The following is a 26,872-nucleotide window of genomic DNA, read 5'->3' as shown; positions in this document are numbered from 1 at the left end:
TTAAGATCACATAATTAAATTAGTGGAGTCCAAACACAGCCATATTAAGCCTTCGGAGGTGTTCCAGTGGGCTACTGTCCATTTATTTCAAAGACATTTCCAGGATGTTTTATGAAATGAACTTATCATTGAAACAAGTGTGGATTGCTTCCCACAGCGGACACTCAGAAGAAATGACAACTTTTATAATTTCTGTCTATTCCAAGACTCTCAACTGGGAGTTTCTATCTAAATTCAGCCCTTTAGTCCTTAGGGTATTAATAACAGTTGTCTCAAAGAAGTCATATGATATGGTTATAATTTTTCTTAGTGAGAATTTCTACAAATCAAGAAGTCAAAACCTTTAGGGACTGGTTTAAAACAAAATACTTTTCCTACTCACCTCAGACTTGATATTGATTTTTTTATATCATTAAAATAGGGAACCAAAGAAACCTGTCACTGGTACAAATATAATGTAGAAAAATGAAGAGATATGAGTACTAGAACTAGAGGAAACAATTTTTTTTCTTTGTTGTACCTAATCATCTTTCTTGCAAAACTATGTCAACAGTATCTACTGTAAGAAGTACCTCAAACATCAGAATGCCACTTTCATTAATAAACCAAAGAAAAAGGAGTTTCATTGACCTCTATTCCTTGATAGTAAAAATGTCTGAGATTGCTTTTAGCGAATAAAAGTAACTTTCCTCACTTTTCATTAAACTCTATAACTGCTTAAATATGAAGAATAGTTACCATTTTTTAGTGTTTTTTTAAAGACTTTTCAAGATATCACAGAATAAAGAAACTAAAGAGTGCTGAAACAGATTTTTCTTATTCAAAAATGCTGAAGGAGAGGAGTCGCTTCTAATAAACCATGTTTAGATTTTTATTGTTTGAAAACAATAAAAGCAACCTTGTGTCTATTGGTAACTTCCTCAACATTAATGTGATTATGATTATAAACATTTCTTGTCTGTGATAATGGAAAATGTTACCTTTTTCTTGCCCATAGTTAAATAAGAATGTGTAAATTCATAATAAACTTAGTAGTTAAATGTCACCTTATACTGTTATATGCTGTTTGAATTTCAGTCAAACACAGCGAAGCCCACATGTGTTTTATCGTCATGATTTAATCAATCAACTTCAGCACAATCATGCCCTAGTTACTCTGGTAGCAGAAAATCTCTCTGCTTATATGGAAAGCATGAGACAGTATGCAAAAGGTAAGTTTCATTATACAGATCCCTAAATCAAAATAAATTTAAGAATTTAGTATATATCATTTTACTTAAAATTTTGTTTTCTCTCTAATAACATTTCCTTATTTTCTCATCTGTTTTACCATATTTTAACAGTAAAAGATAATTTTTATAATAGTTACCATGAAATATTATAACACTACAAGGAAAGTCTCTGATATGTTAAGTAGTTCATCAGTGGAAGATATGTCCAAAGGCATAGACAAAAATTGCATGTTAAAAGAATAGGTTGGATAGATTGTGATCTGTAGTGGTAAAGGGACTCAACACTTGAATGAGTCCATGATCTATTAGAGTGTTCTTTGAGAAGGCGCTGTATTTATTTTAGAAGGGTTGGTAAGAAAAGAAATCTGATTAAGTTTATAATAGTCTTTTCCCTTCTAAAATCACCTATGACCCCAAACATCAGCCTGTCATTTCAGGGCTGTTGACTAACTCCTTTTTATCTCACGACATTTATTACCATATTTACCCTACATAGATTTCTCTATAACAGATTATTTACCTTATGCCTGTAACTTGTTCATTCTTAAACTATACAGACCTCATTCCCTCCAGTCCATATTTTCCAAAGATTAGTGATTTTATCTAATGTGTATATATCCTTTACACTGGTGTAGATTACAACTTTTTGGTGTTCCATAGACCATTTCTCAAAACCTCTTTGGCTTTGTCTATTCCTTAAACAGACTGGATAAAATATTTTCTAACTTCCTAGGATTTATCATATCTTACCACTGTCCTAGCCTTCAATAACTGGGGTTACTTTCATGTCATGAATTGAAGCATCAAAGAAACACTTAAATGTGGCAGTGGGTCCATTTTTTTCCCCTAATAAAACCTGACTCATAACTTAGTTACAGTTTCCCATAGTTCTTTGTTTATTCATTCTTTTGTAAACTCTCTAAAGTGCTCTGTTATAATATCATGCAGTTAACAAATTTATTACTGATTTGCCTGCCTAATCATATAAAGAACTCCAAATGCAGCTACTGGGTACTGGGAAGTGAGGAGAAAGTGGATGTACAGAAAAGGAGTAAGCTGGAGCCCATCTCTACTAATAGTTTAGTTTAAGCAGCATTTATTAGAGGCTTGCTACATACCAAACACTAGAGACATGAAGATAAAAAAACAGTATACTTCCCTCCTGACTTGTCCATTATTTAGCCAGCATATATCAAAGGCAGAGCTGTAATCCAGATCTTTCTGATAATATAATTTGCTCCTCTTCTACCCACTATGCCACATAGACTTTTAGACAGAATACACTAAACATAATTTAAGCTTTTATTGATCCTTCCAGGCTGTTATTGCTAGAACTGATTTACTTTGCTTAATATGCATTTATTGAATATGTATTAAGTGTAGTACAAGTAATGGAGTGGGACATTTAAAAAGATAAATAGCACAGTCTTTTCATAAAGAATCTCAGAATCAAATAGACATGAAACTTCAAAAATTAACTAGAGTACAATTTTTGTACAGCATGGGCTTATTTGTATTTCATAGCAGTACAGTGATACTATCATGGCATATTTGAGTTGTAAAGGGATGTTTTCTCTTGTAATAGTCATGATTAGAACTTAAATGACCACCTTTTATATATGAGGGTACTAAGCGCCATTGTACAGTCACACTAGTAAGAATTAAGTGTAATATGTAAATATAGTTATCAAAAAAACCCTCTCCCCACTATAAAATGTTAATAGAATTAGAAAATTTGAGAGTTGGAAGGTTTTTCTGCATCTAACATACATAAAAAGAAACATCATTATATAATACCAGATGTGTATTGCCTAGCTTCTTCTTGACAACCACCAGAGATCCACCATCTGTAGAGGTAATCCATTCTAATTTTAGACAGGTGTAATCTTTAAGAAGTTTTTCTTGACCTAAAAGAGGCCAATTTAGGCTAGGCTTCTGTAAATTCAAACCATCATTCCTGATTCTGCCCTCTGGGGCCAAACAGAACAAATCTATGACAGCAGAAATAGTAATAAAAGTAAGGGAATATAATCTAGTTCTTTAGAATGACATTTTTGTTAAACCTCATTTTTATGAGGCTCTATCAATTTTCCAATCAGATACTAACGATTTAATTAAACTTAAGAATACAAGTATCTCTTTATATCCATGCCCAAGGAATACAAGTATTTCTATTATTTCTTTATGATTATGCCCAAATGATCCTACTTCAGTAATCTTTACTTTTTCAGATTTTGATACTTCTGTTTCATCTCACCTCTCCTCATTCATCTTACCATCATCTATCTATAGACCTCCAAATTACTCTGCCAACTTATTCAATGACTTTTTTAGTTAACACTTTTATTGATGCTTTTATAAAAATCAGTCATTTCTGCCCCCCTTTTTTCTCCCTCCTTGAGGGAATTTTGAATCTTTTCTTATAACAGAGAAGGGACTATTAAGCAAAAACACCTCAAAAGGGGGCAGCTGGGTGGCTCAGTAGATTGAGATGGGACCAGAGATGGGAGGTCCTGGGTTCAGATTTGGCCTCAGACACTTCCTAGCTGTGTGACCCTGAGTACGTCACATTGCCTAGCCCATACCACTCTTCTGCCTTAGAACCAACACACGGTATTGATTCCAAGACAGAAGGTAAGGGTTTTTATTTAAAACAAAAACAAACAGATAAAACAGTGGCCTGATCTGGCAGCATTCTGCCTCAGTAGTCCTCTGGCTCTTTGCTAAGACTCATTGACTTTAGAATGGACTTATAAAAATCAAACATTTAAAATGTTCCTGTTATTTGAAAGACATTTTAATCAACCTCTAGGAATAGATAAGTAGAAACTTGTCCTCAGAGAGCATATGTATTCACCCGGAAGTGAGAGGTAATATCACATAAGGATAAAGTGGGTTAGGGGCAAAGAACAGAACAAGACAAAGTACTCCAAGAAAATTAGAGGTAGGAAATAACACTTTACACTGAGGCCTGTCAACAATGGCTATATAAAGGATCAAAAAATAGAAGATGGAGAAGTTTTACTTGACAATTATTGGGACCATATGAACTGAGAAAGGGAAAATCATATTGATTTGGGGAAATAAGTAGTATGGTCTATTGGGCAGAAGAGTGTGATGTTGACAAGGAGGAAATCTATAAAGGTAGTTTGGAACCAGGTTATGGAGGGCTTTGAATGTCTGGCCGGAGTGTTTGTATTTTACCTTCTCTGCACTAAGAAACTTTAAAGGCTTTTTAGCAGGAAAAGAACATGAACAGAATTGTTTTAGGCGTATTATTTTGACAACTCTGTAGGGTGGAATTTAGAGTGGAAAGGAGACTAGAGGCAAGGAAAACAATTTAGAAATTCTAAAAGAGCATAAATGTCTGAAATCTGAATCATTCAACCAGTTATATATTTCTTAAGTATCTACTATTTTCAAGTCACTTAGATAGAAAACAAATGGAGAGAATAGAATAGATATGAGAGTTAGTTTTGGAGATAGATTTTACATGATTGGATATGGCAGGTAGTGTTAAAATAATAGATGGTTCTGGAGTTTTGGACCTGGGGTGACCAGTATGTGTTTGGTAGGGTATGAAAAATTAAGGAGAAACAGTATGAATTCCATTTTATCATAGAAAGTAGGACTAAATATATAGCTCTGGCAGTCCTGTTAAAGATGATCATGCATCCATTAGAGCAGATAAGATATGGGCGGGGTGGGGAGAAGTCCCTAAGGAATTAAGAAAGGCAACTTACAAGAGAACCCTGAGGATACCCACAGTTTGGAAATATAAATGACAAACTAACAAAAGAAAATGAGGAGATAGGTAAGAGTACCAAGGGAGTAATATTTTAGAAAACAAATGTAGAGAGAAAAAATTCCACGAAGGAGGCTAATAAATGTGGGACATTTAGCTAATTCAAGGAGAATGAGATTCTTGAAAAATACATCAGATATTGAGGTTATGATCATTAATAATCTTTGACATATTAATATTAGTGGAGTGGTTCAGTTAGAAACCCTATGGCCTCAGCCTGCTAGAGGGGGCTGCTCCTTTCCCCTTCTCCACAGAGCCCGGGGACATTTTTTTTGCATGCCCCACCTCTGCCCAACAGACCAATGAGAACACTTCCTCCTTCCTCTGTCTGGTACAATATGAGAACTCATAGGCAGTTTGGGCACATGATCTCTAAAAGGGTTTGCCAATGCTGCCCTGTGGCAAGAGAATAAAGGTTAAAAATGAGAAAGTAGGAGTAGTAGATAATAAGAGAATACAGCAGCAGGATGATTGATAAGGCTGGTAGTCAATTAAGAAAGTCAGCATTCATTAATTGCTAACTATGTGCTATGTACTGTACTTCTAAGTGTTGAGGATACAAAGGCAAAAGACTCTTGCTTTTAGGGAGTTAACAGTCCAATTGGCAGAACATCATGCAAATACTTATATACAAACAAGATAAAATAAATAGCTAATCATCAGTAGAGGGCAGATACTAGCATTAAGAGACATCACAAACAGTTTTCTGTAGAATGTGGGATTGTAGGATTTTATTTGGGTCTTGAAGGAAAGCAAGAAACAGAAATAAGAAGAAAGAATATTTTAGGCCTGGAGAACAGCCAGTGAAAATGCCCAGAGTTGTGAGATGAAATGTCTTGTTTGAGGAATAGCTGTTTCTGGGTTGCATGTATATGGCAGGGTGTGAGGTTTGTAGGATGTAATATTGTAAGGTGGAAGAGAACTGGAGGGATGGGGGATGAAATTTAATGAGGAATTTTGAATGCCAAACAGGATTTTATTGATCCTGGAGGTCTTAGCAAACCAACAGAGTTTGTTGAATTGAGAACAACGTGGTCAGAGCTGCATTTTAAGCTGATTAATTTGATAGCTGAATGAAAGATCATTGCAGTGGGGAAAAACTTGAAGTAGGAAGACCAGCTTGCTGGCAGTTATTATAATAAAGGTATTAGGGAATATGGGCCTGCAAACTAGCATTGTAGCAATGTCAGAGGAGGGAAAAGGGCATATTCAAGAGATGATAAAAAGGTAGAAATAACAGTATTTGACAACTGATTTGGATGAGAGGGGGTAAGAATAGTGACGACGATGAAGTCAAGGATGATCCGTTGGTTTTATGCCTTAATGAATGGAAGGAAGTTGGTACCCTCAACAGTAATAGAAAAGTTCAGAATAGAAAAAGTTCTAGTAAAGGAATCAGCATTAAGAAGAATAGCCAGAGCAAAAAAAGATTGATTGGTAATCATATGTTCAGAATCTGGTTTCAGTTAGGCATGATACTAGGTGCTGGTGATTTTTTAAGAAATGAAAAGATTCCTACCACTCAATGAGATTACATTCCAATGTTGGTGACAATGTGTATGAATATAGGTGTCATAGAACACACCCAAAAAGATACATATTGTTGTCAACTAGCCGGGGTGACCAGGAAAAGCTTCATGCAAAAAATAGCAGTTGAGCTTAATCCTGAAGGGAGACTAAGGATTCTAAGAGGAAGAGATTCACTCATGCATGGAGGATAAAATAGTTTATGCGAAGACACAGAGATGACAAATAGTGCCCCTCCATGGATAATAGCAAGAAAGTCAGTTTGCGCTGGACTACAGAATGTATGAGAGGCTAAAAATAAAGGAGGAGGATAGGTTGTGAAATTTTGAGTGCCACACAGCATAGTATTTGCTTGATTCCAGAAGTAATGTTGAGAACCACTGAAGTTTATTAAACAGGCATGTGATGTGGTAAGACATGCACTGTAGGAAAATCATTTTGTTAGTCTTGTAGAGGATGGATTTGAATGGGGAGTTTTGTAACAGGGAGACCATTTAAGAGACTATTTCAGTAGTCCAGGCAAAAGGGAATGAGGGCATGGTGTGCTAGTTGTCTGAGAAAAAAGAAGGGAATGGATTTGACATGATATAGAGATAGATACAACAAAATTGAGCATATGATTTGGACATGGAATTGAGAATGACACACTGATGTTGCAGACATGAATGACTTGAAAGATGATTGTGTTCAGAAAATCAAATTTTGGGAGAAGGGCAGAGTGAGTGAGTGTTTGTGTAAAAGTAATAATTTCTCTTTTAACTATTTTGAGTTGTGGGTTTTGGGGGGGGGGCAGAGGTTGTTGTCTTAGTTGTCAACCTTAATATGCAGTTGTAAATTTCCAGTAGCACTTGGTGTTACAAGACTAGAGCTCAAGAGAGACTAGGACTGAATATTAAATGTCTGATGGCCATCAGCATTGAGATAATGATTCAACCCATGGGAGTAGATAAATTCACAAGATGCAAGAGTATAGAAAAAAAGAAAAAGAACTAGGACAGTTAATTGGGAGACACCAGCAATTAATGACCATGACATGAATGCCCTTCAAAGGAGACTAAAGTGTTTAGACAGGAAGGATGAGAATCCAGGAAATGCATGTCATTAAAAATCTACTGAGGAGGGAATTTCTAGAAAGAGTCTTTCTATCATATCTTATTGTTACTCTTACATAATTGTTTTGAAGCCAGGTCACCACATTCCAGTGTGATTGGATTTTTAAACCTCAGATTTATCCAAATTAAATTGCACATATTTGGTTTTAATGTATTGCTGCTGCCTAGAGAAAAAAGATAAGTTGCCATAGGAATGGAATATAGATTATCAATATACCATCTTTGGGCATTAGTAGATAGATTGAAACTTTTCTTTTCAATACAGTATTGTTATATTTGGATGTAAGTGTATAATACATGATTTTCTTGATTTGCAGAGCATGGAGAATATGATCCACAAACTGTAAGACCAGGAAGTAGATATAGTCATGTGCAAGAAGTCCAAGAGCGACTTAATTTCCTAAGGTTGGTTTTAAATTACTAGTTTTGCTTTCTTTGAAAGACAGATAAGAAATAGGGAATCAACTAATTAGCATATCATGGATCTTGAGTAGGTTAACATGTGTCTTTTTCCCACATTAGAATTTAAGTGTCCCACAGAAATCTTTGTATCTTTTACAGTTAAATGTTTACATTGTTCCTTCAAAATGTGTCTACTGTAATTGCTCATTTTTCGCTTTCAAGTACATGATAAGAGTGGGATTAATTTGAGAACATTAATTTTTAATTAATGATAATGTTTTAACCAGAACATTCCTATGCATATCAGTTGAAGAAATAATTCTTGTCATAGTTAATAGATAAGAATTTGAGGAGCAATATAGCCTTTTAGGTGTTCGATTTCTTGTCATGCTTCTGTTTCTATGTTTTTTTGTTGGGGAAATTTCCTTCTCAGGCATTCTTATTGTATGATTCTTGTTTATTGGCTTAACTATGCCTTTGATTATTTGATTCATTGTAAACTGAGTGGGTCTAAAAAATAAAATGTTAATATTTAATAAGTTGTTTCACCTTTAAAACATTTAAATGCAAGTGGATAAAAACACAAGAATCTTGATTGAGGGGAAGTTTGGTGCTAAAAATAAAAAATAGAGTTCCAGATCATCATGTCTGCAGATATAGATTTCTTATCATCACTCTATAATCCTTTCCAACTATTATACTCTGATTCTGTGGACTTCAGAAAATCTCTAAAAGAAATGCTAGTTTTTTTAGGAATAACCAAAATTTTAAAGAATTATTTGCCAAACAAAATGTTAGCACGGCATTATTTCATGCTATATTAATGTATCAAATTTGTGTGTCGTACTCTTTAATATATAGCTAAATTGTTATATACATCTTTTTATAATAAAATGCTATTATACTATCTTAACATATTACAGATTAAAGATAATTTTTTTCACTCCTATTGTTCTACTTAAATGAAAAACACTACTGCATGCTTAAGTCATGGCATAGTTTAACTTCCATATTTTCTTATTTGAGATTTGTTTTCTTGTTTCCGAAAGGAATCACAAATAATACAGTAAATATAATAAAATAAAACAACAGAAACTAGTTTAAGAGAAATAGCTTTTAAAGAAAATGGAATGAATTATTACTGCTGAATGAAATTCAGGAAATTTTTAAAAATATCTCCTGCATATTCAAAGACTGCCCTAGTTCAGTCAGTCCATCAAAGAGCATTTATTAAGTATTTCTTATGTGCCAGGTACTCCAAGGCCTGGAAATACAAGGTAAAAAGCAAAAATGGTACCCAATCTCAAGGAACTTATTCTACTAGATAGAACACGTATATCTGATAGGTGGTAAGTAACTTTAGAGGGAAAGATAGTACCCACTGAAACATCTGAAATAGGTACTCTATAGATGGCAGCACTCAAATTGAGTCTTAAAGTTAGTGCTTCTTAAAATGAGAGGTAAGGAAATGAGAGCATTTCAGTTCTGAAGGACAGCTAAGGCGCTGTTTTTTTTTTTTTTAAAACCCTTACCTTCCATCTTGGAGTCAGTACTGTGTATTGGCTCCAAGGCAGAAGAGTGGTAAGGGCTAGGCAATGGGGGTCAAGTGACTTGCCCAGGGTCACACAGTTGGGAAGTGGCTGAGGTCAGATTTGAACCTAGGACCTCCCTTCTCTAGGCCTGGCTCTCAATCCACTGAGCTACCCAGCTGCCCCCTGTTTTTGTTATTTTTAAGTTAAACTCTTCAGCACCAAACATATCCCTGGAGCACACCTAGTGACTGTCCAAGGTCATTTTATTTCAACTAACTTTTTTAAGGTCCTACTGCAGGGGTCCCCAAACTTTACACAGGGGGCCAGCCAGTTCACTGTCCCTAAGACTTTGGGGGGGCCAAACTATAAAAAAAAACTATGACTAAATCTGTATACCGCTGTCTGGGATAATGGAGGCTGCAGCGCTGACTGTGATGGGCCACTCACACCTTGCACAGGCCCATCATCACTACCACTATACCGGGCAGCCGAATACACAGTGCGAAATCCCCTCCCCAGATTGCCGCTCACCTTGCTGATGCCTTCCATTGTGCAGCCACATGATCCTTTGCTCAGCGTCTTGTTCTCATTCAGTTACTCTCAGAACAAGGTGCCCTGCAAAGAATTAATGTCACCGGAAGTAGTGCTTTACGGTGCCGCCACATGCAGTGCTCCTCTCACTGACCAGCAGTGAAAGAGGTTCCGCTTCTGGAAGTGCAGTGGTGGCAGTTTGGGGACCCCTGTCCTACTACATATAAAACAATATCATAGTCAACTCGTTTAAACCTACTCTTTGGTTCCAGTCAGTTAACCAGTTCTGAATCTCTTGAGTATTTTATCATTTGGCCCTTATCTTTTCTTCTTTTCCTGAAAAGTCTGTGCTTTGCTGAAATTTAGGTAAACTATCTCCAAAATTCCTCTTTTCTCCCAGGCTCTGAACACTTGTCATAAATGAAAATAAAATCAGTCTGAAATGATCTATTCTAGATGAAGTCATGTTTCTGATAACTTCTTTGATTTCTAGCTATTCATTATCCATTTAGTGGTGCATTCTAGGTTTTTTACATGTAATTAAAGTCATGATCTGTGGCCTATAATTTGTAAACTCTGTTCTCTTCCTCTTACCCTTCTCCCGATTCTGTTCCTCCAACTTTCCCCCTTTCTCCAACCAGTTTTGAGTATTTCCCTTTCTCTAATCCTTTAACTAGTTTTCTACAGCTTTTCCTTAAAGATCACTAAGTGTCTTTGCTCACATCTGCCAATTCTCTTGTATCCTAGCACATAGTTCTATTGAGATTTTTTTTTGTTATTTCTTATTCAATAATAATTTACCAGAATAGATGTAAATTTTCCATCTTTTTTTTTTCTGTCATATATTATCATAATTCCATCCACTTTGAGTTGTGGTTTGAGTTTGAGTTCTGCAGTCTTGATCTTATTTTGCCATTATAACTAAAATTAACCCTTTTGTTGACCTTGACTTTGTTTAGGCACAGCTCATTTTGATACTTAGTATTCCTGACACTATTCTTTTCTAATTTTGGAATACTCCTTTCCGAGAGTTTTCATCATTTTTGTTTCTTTTATTACTTCCCCTTTCCTTACAGGTTAAAATCCAATCAAGAACAGAAATTCTGCCTCACTGGTTTTCTTTACCTTTTATAGGAGATTAGACAAGTCCACAAGGTTAGCTGTTCTTTCCTGGTCAGAAAGACAAGAATCCTAGGTGGTGTCTGACTTATTGAAATTTTCTTATTTAATTTATTTATTTTAATTTTTGAGTTCTGAAATATCTCCCTCTCTCCCAATCCCCACAAGGAAAAGCTGGCATTTGACACAAATATAGTTCGGTGGGTGGGTGGATGAAAGGAAGGAAAACTATACTACCATATATTAGCTCTTTCTCTGGAAATAGGTGCCTTGACTTTCATAAGTCTATTATAGTTCATTTAAATAGTCATATTACCAGGACAGCTGGGGTGGTTCAGTGGATTGAGAGCCAGGCCCAGAGATGGGAGGTCCTGAGTTCAAATCTAGCCTTAGACATTTCCTAGTTGTGTGACCCTGGGCAAGTCATTTAACTCCCATTACCTAACCCTTACCACTCTTCTGCCTTAGAACCAATACACAGTATTGATTCCAAGTGAAAAGGTGAGGGCTTACAAAAATAAATAAATGAATGAATAAATAAATACTCATATTACTTAGAAGAACTTAGTCATTCACAGTTACTCTTTGAACAGTATTACTATTACACTATGCAACTTTCTTTTGGTTCTATTTGTTTCACTCATTATTTCAAGCAAGTCTTTGTTTTTCTAAAGTCAGTCACTTGTCATTTCTTACAGCACTATAATATTCCATCATAGTTACATACCTCAACTTATTCATCTGTTTCTCAATTTCCATTTCTTTACCACCACAAAGAAAGCCTCTATAAATATTTTTGTGCACATAGGTTCTTTTCCTTTTTCCCTAATAACCTTGAGAAACAGACCTAAGAGTGGTATTGCTGGGTCAAAGAGTATACAATTTTTATAACTTTTGGGGCAACTCACAGGAATTTCCTATCAGTACTCACTTATTTTAATGCCTAATTGTGATCTGTTTCCCAGACTCCTTTTTTTTTCATGTAGTCTTGATGCCAGTATCACTTCTGATCCTATCTTAGATCTTCACTCAGTGTTCCTTCAGCGTGCTTTACTATTAAAATTTCTAGAGTTTCTCATCCGAGAATATATTTTTAAATATGATTTTACAAATCTCTCTCTCTCTCTCTCTCTCTCTCTCTCTCTCTCTCTCTCTCTCTCTCACTCTTGTACATTCTCATGTTTTCTCCAGCCTTAGGAAAAAGGTATTGCTGTAATTTCCATTGCATCCACTTCTACCATCCTTCTATCTTTGAGTCCTCATTTACTTTACTCCCAATAAACAATTGTCTAATTTCACCATTTCCATTCCTCTAATATCTCTTGCATTTTTCTCCACCTTGCTGCTCAGACAGCCCATCTCACCATCCTCCCTTTCTCCCCCTTTCCACCCCAACCCTCCCACCCCCAACCTACTGAATTTTATCTAGACGACACAGGATCTCATCTAACAATTCTACAGATCACAGAGGTATGCCTTATGTTTTGAATGACTTAGCTCTAGACAGACTGAGAAAAGAGGAACAACTTGGTCACATAATTACTAATTCAGTATTTTCCTTGGGGGTGGGGAGGTATGGTACAAAATACCTTGTAACAGAAATTTATTCTACAATGAAATCCTACACTTAAAATATGAAATTAATTTTTTAACACCAAGAACACACAGATTTTAATCTATATCCTTAGGAAAAAAATAAAATTCAATGATTGGTTTATGTTTTCCTACCTGAGGGGGGCAGCTAGGTGGCCTGCAACAGGAGGTCTTATATTCAAATCTGGCCTTGGATAATTCCTGGCTTTGTGACCCTGGGCAAGTCACTTAACCCCAATTGCCTAGCCCTTACTGCTCTTCTGCGTTGGAATTAATACACAGTATGGATTCTAAGGTGGTAGATAAGAGTTTTGTTTTAATTTTAACATCAGCCATTTTTATGCTGTCTTTTTTTTTTTTACAAACATCATTTCCCCCAGACACATTCACTTCCATTTCAATTCAATATGCTTTTATTAATCATAGTTGCTTACATTATACTACATTTTGGACATATTAAGATAAAAATTAAAAAGTTCCCACTCTTGAGGACCCTAACATGCTTCTCAAGGGATACAAAAATAAATATTAGGTAAAGAAAGATGAGGGAAGGAAAAAATCATAGAGAGCTGTGAGAAAGTCTGAGAACATATTGAAGAAATTAGGGAATGTGACATAGAAGAAGCAAATGGTACCTAAAATGAGTTTTGAAGTCATGTAAGAGTTCAGTGTCAGTTATCAGGGAAGTACATTCTAAATATGGAGGTTGTCTTATAGGAATGCAGAGAGTGGGACTGTCTCTGTGCATCGACTTTTCCACTTAAATCTCTTTCATGCACAAGTGTCTTTGTGCACACTCATCTATCCTAACCCCGTCTACCCACTTCAATACCTGCGGCGATGGGGGGATGGCGACGCAACAGGTGGAGGTGACCACTGGCAGTTGTAGTCACGATCCTGCACGTAGGCAGCCCATGGACCAGTGGTCGCTCGGCCCTGTAGGGCAGCAGGGACATTCGGCAGCATCCTGGGTGACTGAGCAGCCCTCTCTAAGACAGCACTGCTCACCCTAATCAAGGGAGGGGACTAGAAAAGGTGTCCCAAACATTGCCTGCCCTACAAACACCCGGTCAGCACACCGCGGCTAGCAGGTCATCCCTTTAAGTGGTCAAAATCAAAAGAAACAAAATACAAAGAAACTCCTACTAGGAGCATGGAACATCAGAACATTACTTGATAGAGAGAATACCCCAAGACCTGAGAGAAGAACAGCATTAATCAATAAAGAACTGGCGCGATATAACATTGACATCGCAGCCCTAAGCGAAACACGCTTACCAGAAGAAGGATCACTCAGCGAACCTACCACTGGATATACCTTCTTCTGGAAAGGTAGAGCCTCAAATGAAGGCAGAATCCACAGTGTTGGCCTGGCTATCAAGACCAGTTTGCTCAAACAGCTGCCAGACTTGCCTGTGGGCATCAGCGAGAGGCTCATGAAGATCCGTTTGCCCCTCAGCAAAGACCGGTATGCCACAATCATCAGTGCATATGCCCCAACATTGACCAGCACAGAGGAGACCATCGAGCAGTTCTACTCTGACCTGAGTGCCATCCTGCACTCAGTGCCCACCAATGACGAGCTGATACTACTGGGAGACTTCAACGCCCGCATTGGCCAGGACCATGAAAGATGGAAAGGAGTGCTCGGCAAACACGGCGTGGGCAAAATGAACAACAATGGCCTACTGCTGCTCAGCAAATGCTCAGAGTTGGAACTCACCATCACGAATACTGTGTTCAGAATGGCGAACAAATATAAAACAACGTGGGTGTACCCACAATCAAAACAGTGGCATCTCATTGACTACATCATTGTACACTGGCGAGACATCCAGGATGTGCAGATCACCAGAGCCATGAGAGAAGCTGAATGCTGGACAGACCACCGATTGGTTAGAGCGACTCTTCAAATGCTCATTGAGCCTCGCCATCCAAAATGCGCCCAGAAAGTTTGCACATTTTACAACGTGAGTTGTCTTAGAGATCCATCTTATTTGCAAACATTCCAGTTCTGCCTGGACGACAAGCTGTCTGCCAAGGGACCACTCACTGGAAGCTCAACCGAGAAATGGAACCAGTTCAGAGATGCAGTGAAGGAAACATCAAAGGCAGTCCGAGGCCCCAAACAACGCAGCCACCAGGACTGGTTCAATGAGAACAACACTGCTATTGAAGACCTATTGAGCAAAAAGAACAAAACCTTTATGGAGTGGTAAAATAACCCAAACTCTGCTCCTAAAAAGGACAGATTCACGTCTCTCCAATCCACGGCGCAGCGTGAGATCAGGAAGATGCAAGACCAATGGTGGGAAAAAAAGGCAGAAGAAATCCAGCGTTTTGCTGATATGAAAAACTACAAACAATTTTTCAGTGCTCTCAAGACTGTCTATGGGCCTTTAAAACCCACCACCACTCCCTTGCTATCCTCTGACGATGACACTCTCATAAAAGATAAAAAAGGCATCAGCAACAGGTGGAAAGAACACTTAGGTCAGCTTCCCAACCAACCCTCTTCAGTCGACCAAAGCACCCTTGACCAGATTCCCCAAAACCACACCATTGAACAACTCGACGGCCTTCCTTCAATAGAGGAAGTCCAAAAAGCCATTAAACAAATGAGTGCAGGCAAGGCACTCGGTAAAGACGGGATCCCAACCGAGGTGTACAAGGCCTTAAATGGAAAGGCGCTCCAAGCATTCCACATAGTGCTGACTAGCATATGGGAAGAGGAAGACATGCCCCCAGAACTCAGAGATGCCTCCATTGTAGCCCTATACAAGAACAAAGGCTCACGAGCAGCCTGTGACAACTACAGAGGCATCTCACTACTCTCCACTGCTGGAAAGATCCTCACCCGTGTTATACTCAACAGACTCCTGTCATCTGTTTCAGAGCAGAACCTGTCTGAATCACAATTTTTTAGATGGAAAGATGTTGGATTCTAACGTGAGTCTTTGATGATAAAATCTTAACTGCTTTGGTTTAGGCAATCTTTCAAAATAATTTTTTTCAGGAGAATTTGCCTATCAGAGAATATTCTTGCTAAACTATATTTCTTATGATTCAAGTTTATTAAAATTAGGAAAATAAGAGTTTAGGAGACTTTTAGTTTGGTCCCATATTCCTATATTCACATTAGGAGGAAAAATGTGTTTTGTGGGTGTGGTGTTATTATTATTATTTTTTTTACTAGTCATGCCTTATAGGAAGATAATACAGTTTGTCTTGTTAGGGAACTAGGTCAGGATAAAGAGGATTAAATTCTTCCATGTGTACTAAGTAGTTTGGAAACTGACATTCCAATGACTGAATTGTGGCTGGCCTCCTTTGCCCTTCCCAATAAAATTACATTTTTTTGAAAACTGGATTATAAAGGGGCTTGAAAATTCTGTACATAGGGTAGCTTGTTACCTAATTAGCTAGTTTTTTAAAAATCAGATTATGTTAAAATCTTTCAGAAATGTCAAAAGTCCAAGATTTTTCCTTTTTATCTTGCTATATCCCAGAATAAGATTTTTAGTCAATGAGAAATTAATTCAGAATAACACTCATAGTTTTGTTTGTTTCTGTTGTTATTCTTTTTCATGTATTCATTTGCCATTTTGAACTCAGATGTGATTAGAAATATACATAATTCCTCATTTACGCAGTCCAAAATCATATGTGCTGAACTAGTTTAAGATTATCGATTCATTTCCTCATAATGTGATTATTTATGCAGGAGAAATCTGAAACTGTATAGTAAATACCAATAGAATTATTATTATTAATATATAATTAATTTCAACTACTAATAACCTATATGTCTACTTTCCCATCTTTTGAGAGGGGGGATTAACAAATTTATTTTCTTTCTCCCTTCTCCACTCTACCCTATTTCAACAAATGAACAAACAAAAAAGAAAATTTCTTTTAACAGATATGTGTAGTCAGGCAAAGTAAATTGGTCACCTATTGACTACACAAAAAAATACTTGTTTCAGTCAGTACCTTAAATCTTTCACCGGTTTGTAATGGAGGGCATATTTTCTCATGATATGGAAAATCATGAAAGGTCATTGAATTGATTATAGTTCTACACGCTTCATTTTTTATTCATTCATAAAAGTCAATATTATTCATTTTGATAATATTGATGTTAGAATCTAAATTGTTGGGGGCAGCTGGGTAGCTCAGTGGATTGAGAGCTAGCCCTAGAGATGGGAGGTCCTAGGTTCAAATCTGGCCTCAGATGCTTCCCAGCTGTGTGACCCTGGGCAAGTCACTTGACCCCCATTGCTTAGCCCTTACCACTCTTCTGCCTTGGAGCCAATACACAGTACTGACTCCAAGATGGAAGGTAAGGGTTTAAAAAAAAAAAGAATCTAAATTATTCTATTTCTGCTCACTTCACCCCAAATCATTTAATAGTGTTTCCATTTCTTTCTTTCTTTCTTTTCTTTTTTTTTTACCATTTTCTTCCTATCTTAGAATTGATCCTGAATATCAGATATTCCAAGGCAGAAAAAGGGGTTAAGTGACTTGCTCAGGGGCACAATGCTGGAAAACTTCTGGAGCTTGATGTGAACCCAGGATGCTGCCTGTCACTCTATCCATTGAACCACTTAGCTGTTCCTCCATGCTTTTATTTTTTTTTAAACCCTAACCTTTTGTCTTAGAATCAATACTATATTGGTTTCAAAGCAGGAGAGAGGTAAAGGCAATGGGAGTTCAGTGATTTGCCCAGGGTCACACAACTAGGAAGTGTCTGAATCCAGATTTGAATCTAGGACTTCCCATCTTCCAGGCCTGCCTCTCAGTCACTAAGCCACCCAGCTGTCTCCCCCTCCTCCATGCCTTTTTAAAAACAACTAATTCACAGTAAAACTTAATCACATTCCTATAACAGAACTTATTCAGCCATTCTACAGTCCTAATTTCCAGGTTTTTCTACCACCAGAAGAGCTGCTTATAAATGTTTTGTACTTTTCTTTATCTCTGAGTTATAGGCCTTCCAACGATATATAAAAGTTAAAAAAAAAATAATAAGTAAAATGAATGAGGAGAGAGAGGTGGACTTTTGTTATAAAGGTCATGTGGTTGACTTGCAGGCCAGCATCAGAACTCCTCAGATCTTAGACAAAATTTGTTCATTTTTATTTGTGTACTAATTAAGCCTATTGGTTTAACTAGCTTTGTTATCTGGATTTCTAGATAACATAATTCTTGGAGTATTCAGACTACAATTGGGTAAGGAGTAATAGAAGGGAGTGGTTAGGGGCAAGAGAGCATTTACAGCCAAATTCTCCATCCCAGAGCTACCTGGGACCATTGCAATCTCTTAACAATATGGCAACTGATTTATTATGATCTTTAGTTCTCAAGAAAAGGTTGAATTATTTATATAATTTTATATATATATATATACATATATATATATTTCAAATACTAGATTTAGAAAGCCAGGAAAAGTTAAGAATTCTTTAAAGGAATTTTTAATCAAGACTAGTTAAAGTATTTCTATGTTATGTTGGTAATAATTCATTTAACAGTTCTTTATTGAATATTCCCACTATATGTAAGACAACATTTAGGTAATTGAAACCCTGTTCTGAATCTTTTAATTATTTGGAAAATACTTTTATTGAGTTTTCAATTGTGCTATAATAAAACAAAATCTTTTTAATTCAAAGGCTAGAAAGCCAAAGGAGGAAAATTCTTTCATTGCTTAATTTCATATTCTTACATGTTTTTCCGAAGAGAGTACACAATATAGTATATATATAGTGCACATGCTCAATAAATGTTAGCTGAATTTAGGGGAAATTTTTCTATCTATATTCTAGGATAGTCGCAATTTCTTTTAATCAATTCTATTTTGAATAAATGACCATTGAAGTTACATTTGAAATAACATTGTGACTGATGGTGTAGGCAGTTGACACCTAAGTGTCATAGTGGATTGAACACTAAACCTGAAGTTGGATCCAGCCTCATACATATATAGTAGCTATATTACCCTGGACAAGTCACCATGCCTCAGTTTTCTCAGCTGTAAATTTGGGATAATAAATTATATTTATGAAGTACTTAGTACTGTGCCTGACATGTCTCAGGTTCTACATAAATGTCTAGTCCTTTCTGACTCTCCTCAATGTATTTATCTGATACTCTTTCGTCTCAGACTTTGTCATGTATTCCTAGTTTTAATATTAATTCCTAGTTTTTTGTCTTTTTTCAAGATTTTTGTTGAAGGATGGTCAACTATGGCTATGTGCTCCTCAGGCAAAGCAAATTTGGAAATGTTTAGCTGAAAATGCAGTTTATCTTTGTGATCGTGAAGCCTGTTTTAAGTGGTATTCCAAGTTGATGGGAGATGAACCAGACCTTGATCCTGACATTAATAAGGATTTTTTTGAAAATAATGTGCTTCAGCTCGATCCTTCCCTATTAACAGAAAATGGAATGAAATGTTTTGAGCGTTTCTTCAAAGCTGTGAACTGTCGAGAAGGGAAACTAGTAGCAAAACGGCGAGCCTATATGATGGATGATTTAGAATTGATCGGTTTAGATTATCTTTGGAGGGTAAGTGTAGAATTATAAGTGAATACAGCATTCATAACATTTTTGTCTATTGTACTATTTTCTGTATAGCTAAGAAAATAAAATGTTGACAAATACTTCTGCCTAAATTTGTGCCTATGCTGAGCTGTTATTTTCTTATTTCATTTACTTTTGCTTTGGACCTGCAGTAATTTTCCCGATTTGCTGTTTATTACCATAATTGGCCAGAGATGCCAAAGTTGTTTTCCATTCACATAGATCTTCATTTTTACACATATGCACTTTAAGGTTTGAAATACTTGCCCCTTTCTGTCTTCAATCACTTTCAAAGTAGCCAATTTTTAAAGTATTTAATTCTGTATCCTGTTAAATGTTAACCATTTTGTTTTCTTAGAAAGTAGAACTTTGAACAGATCTTATCATTAGTATTCAATCTGCTATCATAAGCTTTTATTGTTAAAGTTCCTTTTTAGAAACCCATGAAAATTAAGACAGAAGTTTTATTCAGGTAAAGTTTAATCATCTTTTAAGTTAGAAACTATTTAAAAGACTATATGATAAAGAAATACAGGTGACACTCTCAGAATACTAAATAGATTATTCATGCCAAACCTCTATGTAGTTTCTTATTTGTTCTTCTTTAAGAGTTGATTTCAATCACTACATGAACTGAACACTTGGCTACCAAGACATTCATAACTGTAAAAGCAAAGGAGTGTTTTTTCCCCTAATTTAATGTGGTTAAGTAAACCATGTCTTTTCTATACGTAAGTGCATTTTAAATGATTCTTATTTTACATAATTGACTGAGGGTGTTATTTAAATTCAAACAAAACCTAAAAATCCACCAGATTATCAGAGATATTGTAGGTGAAATAAATAATTTTTATCCCTTTATCTTTTCTACACTAAGAGTTATGTAGGTTTTTACAACTTGATCAAACTATATGTTTAGTATCTATTAACACATACATATTTATGATACTAGGTTGTGATTCAGGGAAGCGATGACATTGCCAGCAGAGCAATTGACCTTCTTAAGGAGATCTATACTAATCTTGGACCAAGGTTACAAGTTAATCAGGTGAGAAAATTTAGGAATTAAATATTGATATTGAGTGTTATTTGTAAAAACTTTTACCAAAGTTATTTTTCTCATTAATTTTTTTATTTAGAAAAGTTTTTTATCTGATACTGTATAGTTCAAAAAGTAAATAGTCTGCTATAAGTTATTCCAGTGTTATGGGAAAAGCACACCTAGCTGGTCTCACCCCAAGAATGGAAGACTCAAACTCCAATCAAAAAGCAAGAATTTTATTTGAAGAAGAGGTTTAAAGTGGCAGAATAACCTCCAGGCTAACTAGATGGCTTTGGGGCTGATGCATTAGCCTAGAAGCTAATGGATTAGCCTGGGAACTAATAAAGTAGCTTTGGGGCTAGTAGAGTATCCTAATTGGTGTTGGAGTAGCAATAGCCCTATGGATCAAGGTTTGCAAATTAGAGTCTGGAATTTGTCACCTCCCATTCCAGGGAAGTCTCCACCGTTGCTCCTTATAGCCCACAAATCCTGAGAAATGGGCATGGCCAAACTCGGGTGGAAGTTTTATGTTTGGCATGTCTTCAGGAGCTGAGGACACCAGAAAGGGAATAAGGAGCATGTACAGGTTTGGGGGATTCCCCTGGACTGCCAGAACCCTTAATACTCATATCCTGTTCTCCCCATTGTCCCACTTGTCATCATTTTTCAGGGTAGGAGAGGTCTCTCTACCTTTGTGGAATGGGAACATGGCGGGAAGGGGAATGGATACAGTACAATAAATGACCACTATAGGTAGTTAATAATGCCTCACAATTCAGAACAAAGGTAAATCTATAACAATGTTGTAATTAATAATACCAAGCTGCACAAAGCTGCTGCCCAGTATAAAACATTTCAGGTGATTGATGATATAGAATGGGTAACTGATTAATAATATAAATTCTGTGATTTATGCTTGACTAATATTGAAATTAAAAATTTTGCAGCTTATAACTAGTGAGAGATACAAGATATCAGAGTATGAGAGTCTTGTTTCTACTATAGCCCCTCACTGCTCATCTCTATCACCAAAGCTGTCGTGCAGTAATAGATTTACATATCCCTCCTTCCATGAAAGAAGACACATATCACATATAACAATGAAAAAAACCTCATGATGGAAATAAATTGGAACAGCTAATTCTTCATAAAGTGGAATTGGAAGCAGCATAGCATATTTGGATAGAGAGCTAGATAAATCTTAATCTCTGATATATACTAACAATGTGGCTCTAGCAAGTGACAACCTCCTGATGCTCTAAGTCAGTAGTATCAAACTCAAAACTATTGCCTATTGTCTTAGAAAACCACAAATTAACATTATCCCTCTTGTTTGATTCATTTTGTTCAATATTTCCCAGTTACATTTCATTCTGGTTAGGAAAACTTCCAATTTTACCAAAATACCAATTTTACACTTACCCTTTAGGTTTGAAAACTTTTAAGTAGAGGGTATTCTATACCAATACTATCATAGGTGTACTTTTTTTTTTCCCCTCTCTGGTTGTATAAATTAATTCTAGTGGCTTAGTAAAGAGTTCTGTGTTATCTATCAAGTTATTGGTCTATGGAAGCCAAATGAGTATTGACAGAATTCTATAAATAAATTAAATATCTAATGCTTCTCCTTGCTTTGTTACAATTTGGACAGATAACATTTTTTAATTTAACAGTCTTCCTATTTGTGATCATTTATAGTGTTCCCACATAAAGACAAATTATTTTGGGTCTTCTTTAATACTTAGTTCTTCAAAATATAATATAAAAACTGATGTGGTTGTCCCAATAGACTTAGAGAGACAATCATAATAACAAATTCCTCATTAATTATAATTTGAGGATACATGAAATAAATTCATTTGAGTCTTGGATTCAGTGCCAATTTTTGATCAGGGTAAGTCAACCTTTAAAGAATAAGTATAATTACCAAATTTATGGGAAGCTTTACTAGAAACTTTTTTGTTTTGGCTGTTAATTTTTTTTTAATTTGATAATCCATTTCCCCAACATATTGAGCATACTCACCACATTTTAATCTTTGACAAGTGAATATTTCTAGGTATAAAAGTTGAGGTAATAGAAATGAAAATGGAATAGTAAAAATAACTAATCTCTCTTGCCCCTAATTCCTATCTTAAAATTTTTTTTAGTAAATTTTTGGCAGTTTTATGCTACATCTTAAGATTTGAGGTTTTTGCAAGCTTTATGAAAGGATATAAGATATACAGGAAATAGCAATATCTAGGAATTGTTAGATTGTTAGACAGTCATTTAGGCAAGTAAGCTAAGTGTAGGAAAGAGCCCAGTGGCACAGAGGAACAAGGTGGCTTGTGGGAAATAGAACAAAGGAGGAGTGAGTCTTTTGCTCTCAGGAGTCTGAGGGAGACAGAAGTGGGAAACCTGAGCTCGGGACCCCAAAACCTGAGATTTGCCTCAATTTCCCCTTGTACTGAAGAATTAGAAAGTTCCCTGAAATCACTGGAGCATCTACCAAAGCAACAGAGATATCAACATCTGCTGCTGAGGGGAGTTCAACCCAGAGGCCTCATGAATATCACCCCGAAGACCTGTCCTGACCTGTGCCTTCCCAAGAAAGGCACTAGTGTCCTTTTTTAGCATAGTCTAGTAAAGGGATTAGAGCTAAAAGAAGAAAAGACCACAGAAGCCATAGCCATTTAGCTTGGCTTATCAGAGAGGGCACAAACTGCTTGGGTGTCTCTTAAGAGTTTCCTAATCCTTCATTCCTATCTCTCCCTTGTTTCCTTGATCAATAAACCACCCCTTTCTGAGTAAATTGCAGTCAGATAAGGTTGTCTCTGGAGTATAAAAGAAAAGAAGGGAAACCAGGAGGAAATTGGGAAAGGCTGTCTACCAAGCTTTGGTCAAGCAGAATCCTCAGCTGTCAGCCATTCACCCTATCCCCAACAGGACTGTATTCAGAGGAGGTTTTCTGGGAAAGCAGGCACTAGCAAAGCCCTGGGGAAAAGTCTTGTTCCTCAACCCACGGAAGCCTCTTGTCTGGGCAGCAGTCTCTGTCCATCCCTGCTCAAACATCATCACAGGGATACCCCTCTTGTATGTGTAGTGTGGGAGAGGGAGAGCTAAACAGATGTTCCATCACCATCAGTCATCTCTCTCTCCCTGCACTTCACCATCCCTTATTCCCTTCTCCCTCTCAACTGTTATAATCATAACAGTTTTTGGTGAAGCCAGCCAGGTTTCCAGCCTATTTTATCAAAAACTTCGAGGAAAAGGACAGTGGGAGGTTTCAAAGAGGCTTCAGGGAGGTTAGGGGCCTACGTATATCTCAAAAGCCAGTGTGACAGTAGTAGGTAGCCATCTTGAAAGTAGTGTTCTAGTCAGTACAGCTACTCTGCCCAACAACACCATAGCCAATCAGAATATCACTCATTCTGAAGAGAGGAGGCAACTCTTAAAGGGCCAAACTTAACATTTTTTCCTTTGCCAGAGGCTTTCTAAGAAACAAGACAGCAAGGAAACTGTTTATAGCCATGGGTTATCTAGCTTTGATGGGACAATTCTTTTACATGTGTTAAACCCTTTTTTTGGTCATAATTCCTGATTATATTTATTTTCTACTAAATCTATATGAAAGCTTTCAATGGCTGAAAATTCGTTTAGATCGCTTGATTTCATTCAGTCCCACATTTGTTGGGGTATTATATTCCATGATTCAATTATACTGTGCCCTGAAAATTTGCATAAACAAAGTTGTAGCCAGGAAACCAAAGTTGATGTGACAATTATGATTCTGGGAATTAGTAAATGAGTGTCACATTTAGCCGAGATAGTCAAACAACTAAAAGAGGAAAGGGATACCAATAAAGCAAATGACCAAAACACAGAAAAAACAGAACCTGTAGCAAAGGAAGAGAAAGTAGAGGGGACTGAAGCAGCTGTACCAATCTTGCCAATTAGGGATCAAACAACTTTGCAAGCTGACTCAGGGATAGTCCATCTTAAATTACATAAGCCATTTACACCAGGGGACCTGGACAGCTTAAAAACAAGAATGCCAAACTTTTTTGTAGATCCTTTCAAGGCAATTAAGGAATTCAAATGCGCCATTTGCTTGTTTGATCTGACATTTCAGTACTTGAAAATTCTTTTAACAGAACTTTTTACCCCTAGGGAGAAGGATCAGTTTACCCAGGAAACCTGAAATAACCCTAACCTTACTTCATGGCCAGGACAATGGACAGACTTAGAACTTTCCAATAATTAAAAGTTACCCTACTTAAGAAGGGCACATGAGGATCTGGTAGAGGCCATGAAAACTTTTGCAAAAAGACCTTATAGTTGCAGAAGATTTGAGCAACTGAGACAGGAAATAGGAGAACACCCATCAGTGTATCTTGATAGGGTAGTCAAGGCCGCTGAGAACATTCTCAGATTTCAAAGCCTGAACGAAGGCAATCTCCAGCGCATCAGGAGACAATTCATGAAGGGAAGCAGCCTGTCCATGAAAACATATTTTCAGTTACACTGTCCAGGATGGGAGGAACTCAGTCTATAGAATTTAAGGAAGACATCTATTTATATTTACTCAGGGGATAAGGAGAATGCTAAGGAAAAAGATGAAATTGCCAAAGATCTAAAACAGCAGCTCAAAGAGTCAAATAACACCATCAAGCAAAAAGAGAAGAAATCAAAAACATAACCACTTTACAGTCTTACAAACCCAGAAGAGATTTCCAACAGAATAGGCAAAGAATAAAAAAAAATTTTTTTTAATTAAAACCCTTACCTTCCCGTCTTGGAGTCAATACTGTGTATTGGCTCCAAGGCAGAAGAGTGGTAAGGGCTAGGCAATGGGGGTCAAGTGACTTGCCCAGGGTTACACAGCTGGGAAGTGTCTGAGGCCAAATTTGAACCCAGGACCTCCCATCTCTAGGCCTGGCTCTCAATCCACTGAGCTACCCAGCTGCCCCCCAAAGAATCAATTTTTAGAGATGCTTTTTGTGTGGCAAAATGGGGCACATAGTTAGCTTTTGTAACTTGAAAGCACAACTAGACTTAAAAAACAATGGCAAGAAGTCTTGAAACAACAACACCATAAAATACAATACACAAAATCATTCCCAGTGCTATGACCACACATGCAAAAATTCTATCCGTGTGCTTGATCTTCAAACTATACAAAAATTCATCCAGCAGGGAACAAAACCTCAGAATTCCCAAGTAGTTTCAGTTGCAGTTAAACAATGTTGAATATGAAGCCAGATGCAAGGAGTAACATCAAAAAGCAAAGAGGGAAATGGAAATGGGGAAAATGAATGGGAAAGGAAATGCGTGGAAATAGAATTAGGGGATCCAAAAGCAAAACACAAAACTAAAGAGCAGATGGAGGAAGAAATTGAGTTGGAAAATGATATAGAAGAAATTAGAGATAAAATCTTTGAAACGGTGGAAAGACAAAAGAATGGAGATATTGTAACAAACTATAAAACACAAACTTTGAACTTAATGGAAAATAAAAAGTTAAAAAGCAAAGAATACAAAGGAATGCATTCAAGTAACAAAGAATTGCAATATTTCTCAGCACAAAGCAAAGATAGCTTAACAGAATGGAAGGATTATACCTTAAAAACTAAGTACAGGACAAAAAGAAATAGCAAAAACAAAAGCATTTGAGTGTTCTAGGGACTCTAAAAGAGTTGCAACTGAACTAAATAAACAGTATATAGCACTATCTAGGAATTTAGGCAAGTAAGCTAAGTGAATAGTGTTGGACTGAGAAGAACTCAAGAAGTTCAATGAAATGAGTTCAAATCTCATGTGAGCCTGGGCTAGTCATTTAACTGCTATCTCAGTAAAATGGTGATACCAAGACCTGCCTCACAGGATTGTTGTGAGTATCAAATGGAATGACACATGTAAAGCATTTCATAAACTTAAAAGTGTAATGTTAATTCTAGCTATTTTGCCCCTATGAACTTCATTTTTCTCGCCTTGTGGAATTGAAGGTGTTTAATAAGATGACCTGTCTTTCAGTTCTGACATTCCATAATTCTAAATACATGTTATTTAAATTTCAAGTCAGCAGCTTTAACCAGGCTGATTTTGACCTTTTTCTTTAGGTAGTGATCCATGAAGACTTCATTCAATCCTGCTTTGATCGCTTGAAAGCCTCCTATGATACATTATGTGTCCTGGATGGTGACAAAGACAGTATTAATTGTGCACGACAGGAAGCAATACGAATGGTGCGAGTTTTGACTGTTTTAAGGGAATATATAAATGAATGTGACAGTGATTATCATGAAGAAAGGACAATTCTACCTATGTCAAGGTTTGTGAGAACATGTGAACTATTAAAAGTTTGTTTCTGAATTATTACTTCAGAAAATTACTTTTGCCATAAAAAAAATTCC

The 26,872-nt window shown here is 36.5% G+C and overlaps 1 protein-coding gene across 3 annotated transcripts in view; it reads left to right on the top strand.

The window, feature by feature from the left end:
* Positions 1 to 26,872, top strand: part of USP9X (ubiquitin specific peptidase 9 X-linked) — a 237,974-nt gene that overhangs the window by 126,276 nt on the left and 84,826 nt on the right. For all 3 annotated transcript variants that reach the window (XM_056826165.1, XM_007493340.3, XM_001366516.5), the window contains exons 14-18: positions 1,078 to 1,211; positions 7,994 to 8,081; positions 19,078 to 19,420; positions 20,388 to 20,483; positions 26,579 to 26,790. In XM_056826165.1, the coding sequence (XP_056682143.1) occupies positions 1,078 to 1,211; positions 7,994 to 8,081; positions 19,078 to 19,420; positions 20,388 to 20,483; positions 26,579 to 26,790 (873 nt within the window). The remainder of the gene's footprint in view (positions 1 to 1,077; positions 1,212 to 7,993; positions 8,082 to 19,077; positions 19,421 to 20,387; positions 20,484 to 26,578; positions 26,791 to 26,872) is intronic.

This window comes from Monodelphis domestica, chromosome 4 (assembly GCF_027887165.1).
Source record: "Monodelphis domestica isolate mMonDom1 chromosome 4, mMonDom1.pri, whole genome shotgun sequence".
Lineage (NCBI taxonomy): Eukaryota > Metazoa > Chordata > Mammalia > Didelphimorphia > Didelphidae > Monodelphis > Monodelphis domestica.
The sequence above is the reverse complement of the archived record's forward strand: the minus strand, read 5'-3'. Positions and strand labels throughout refer to the sequence as shown.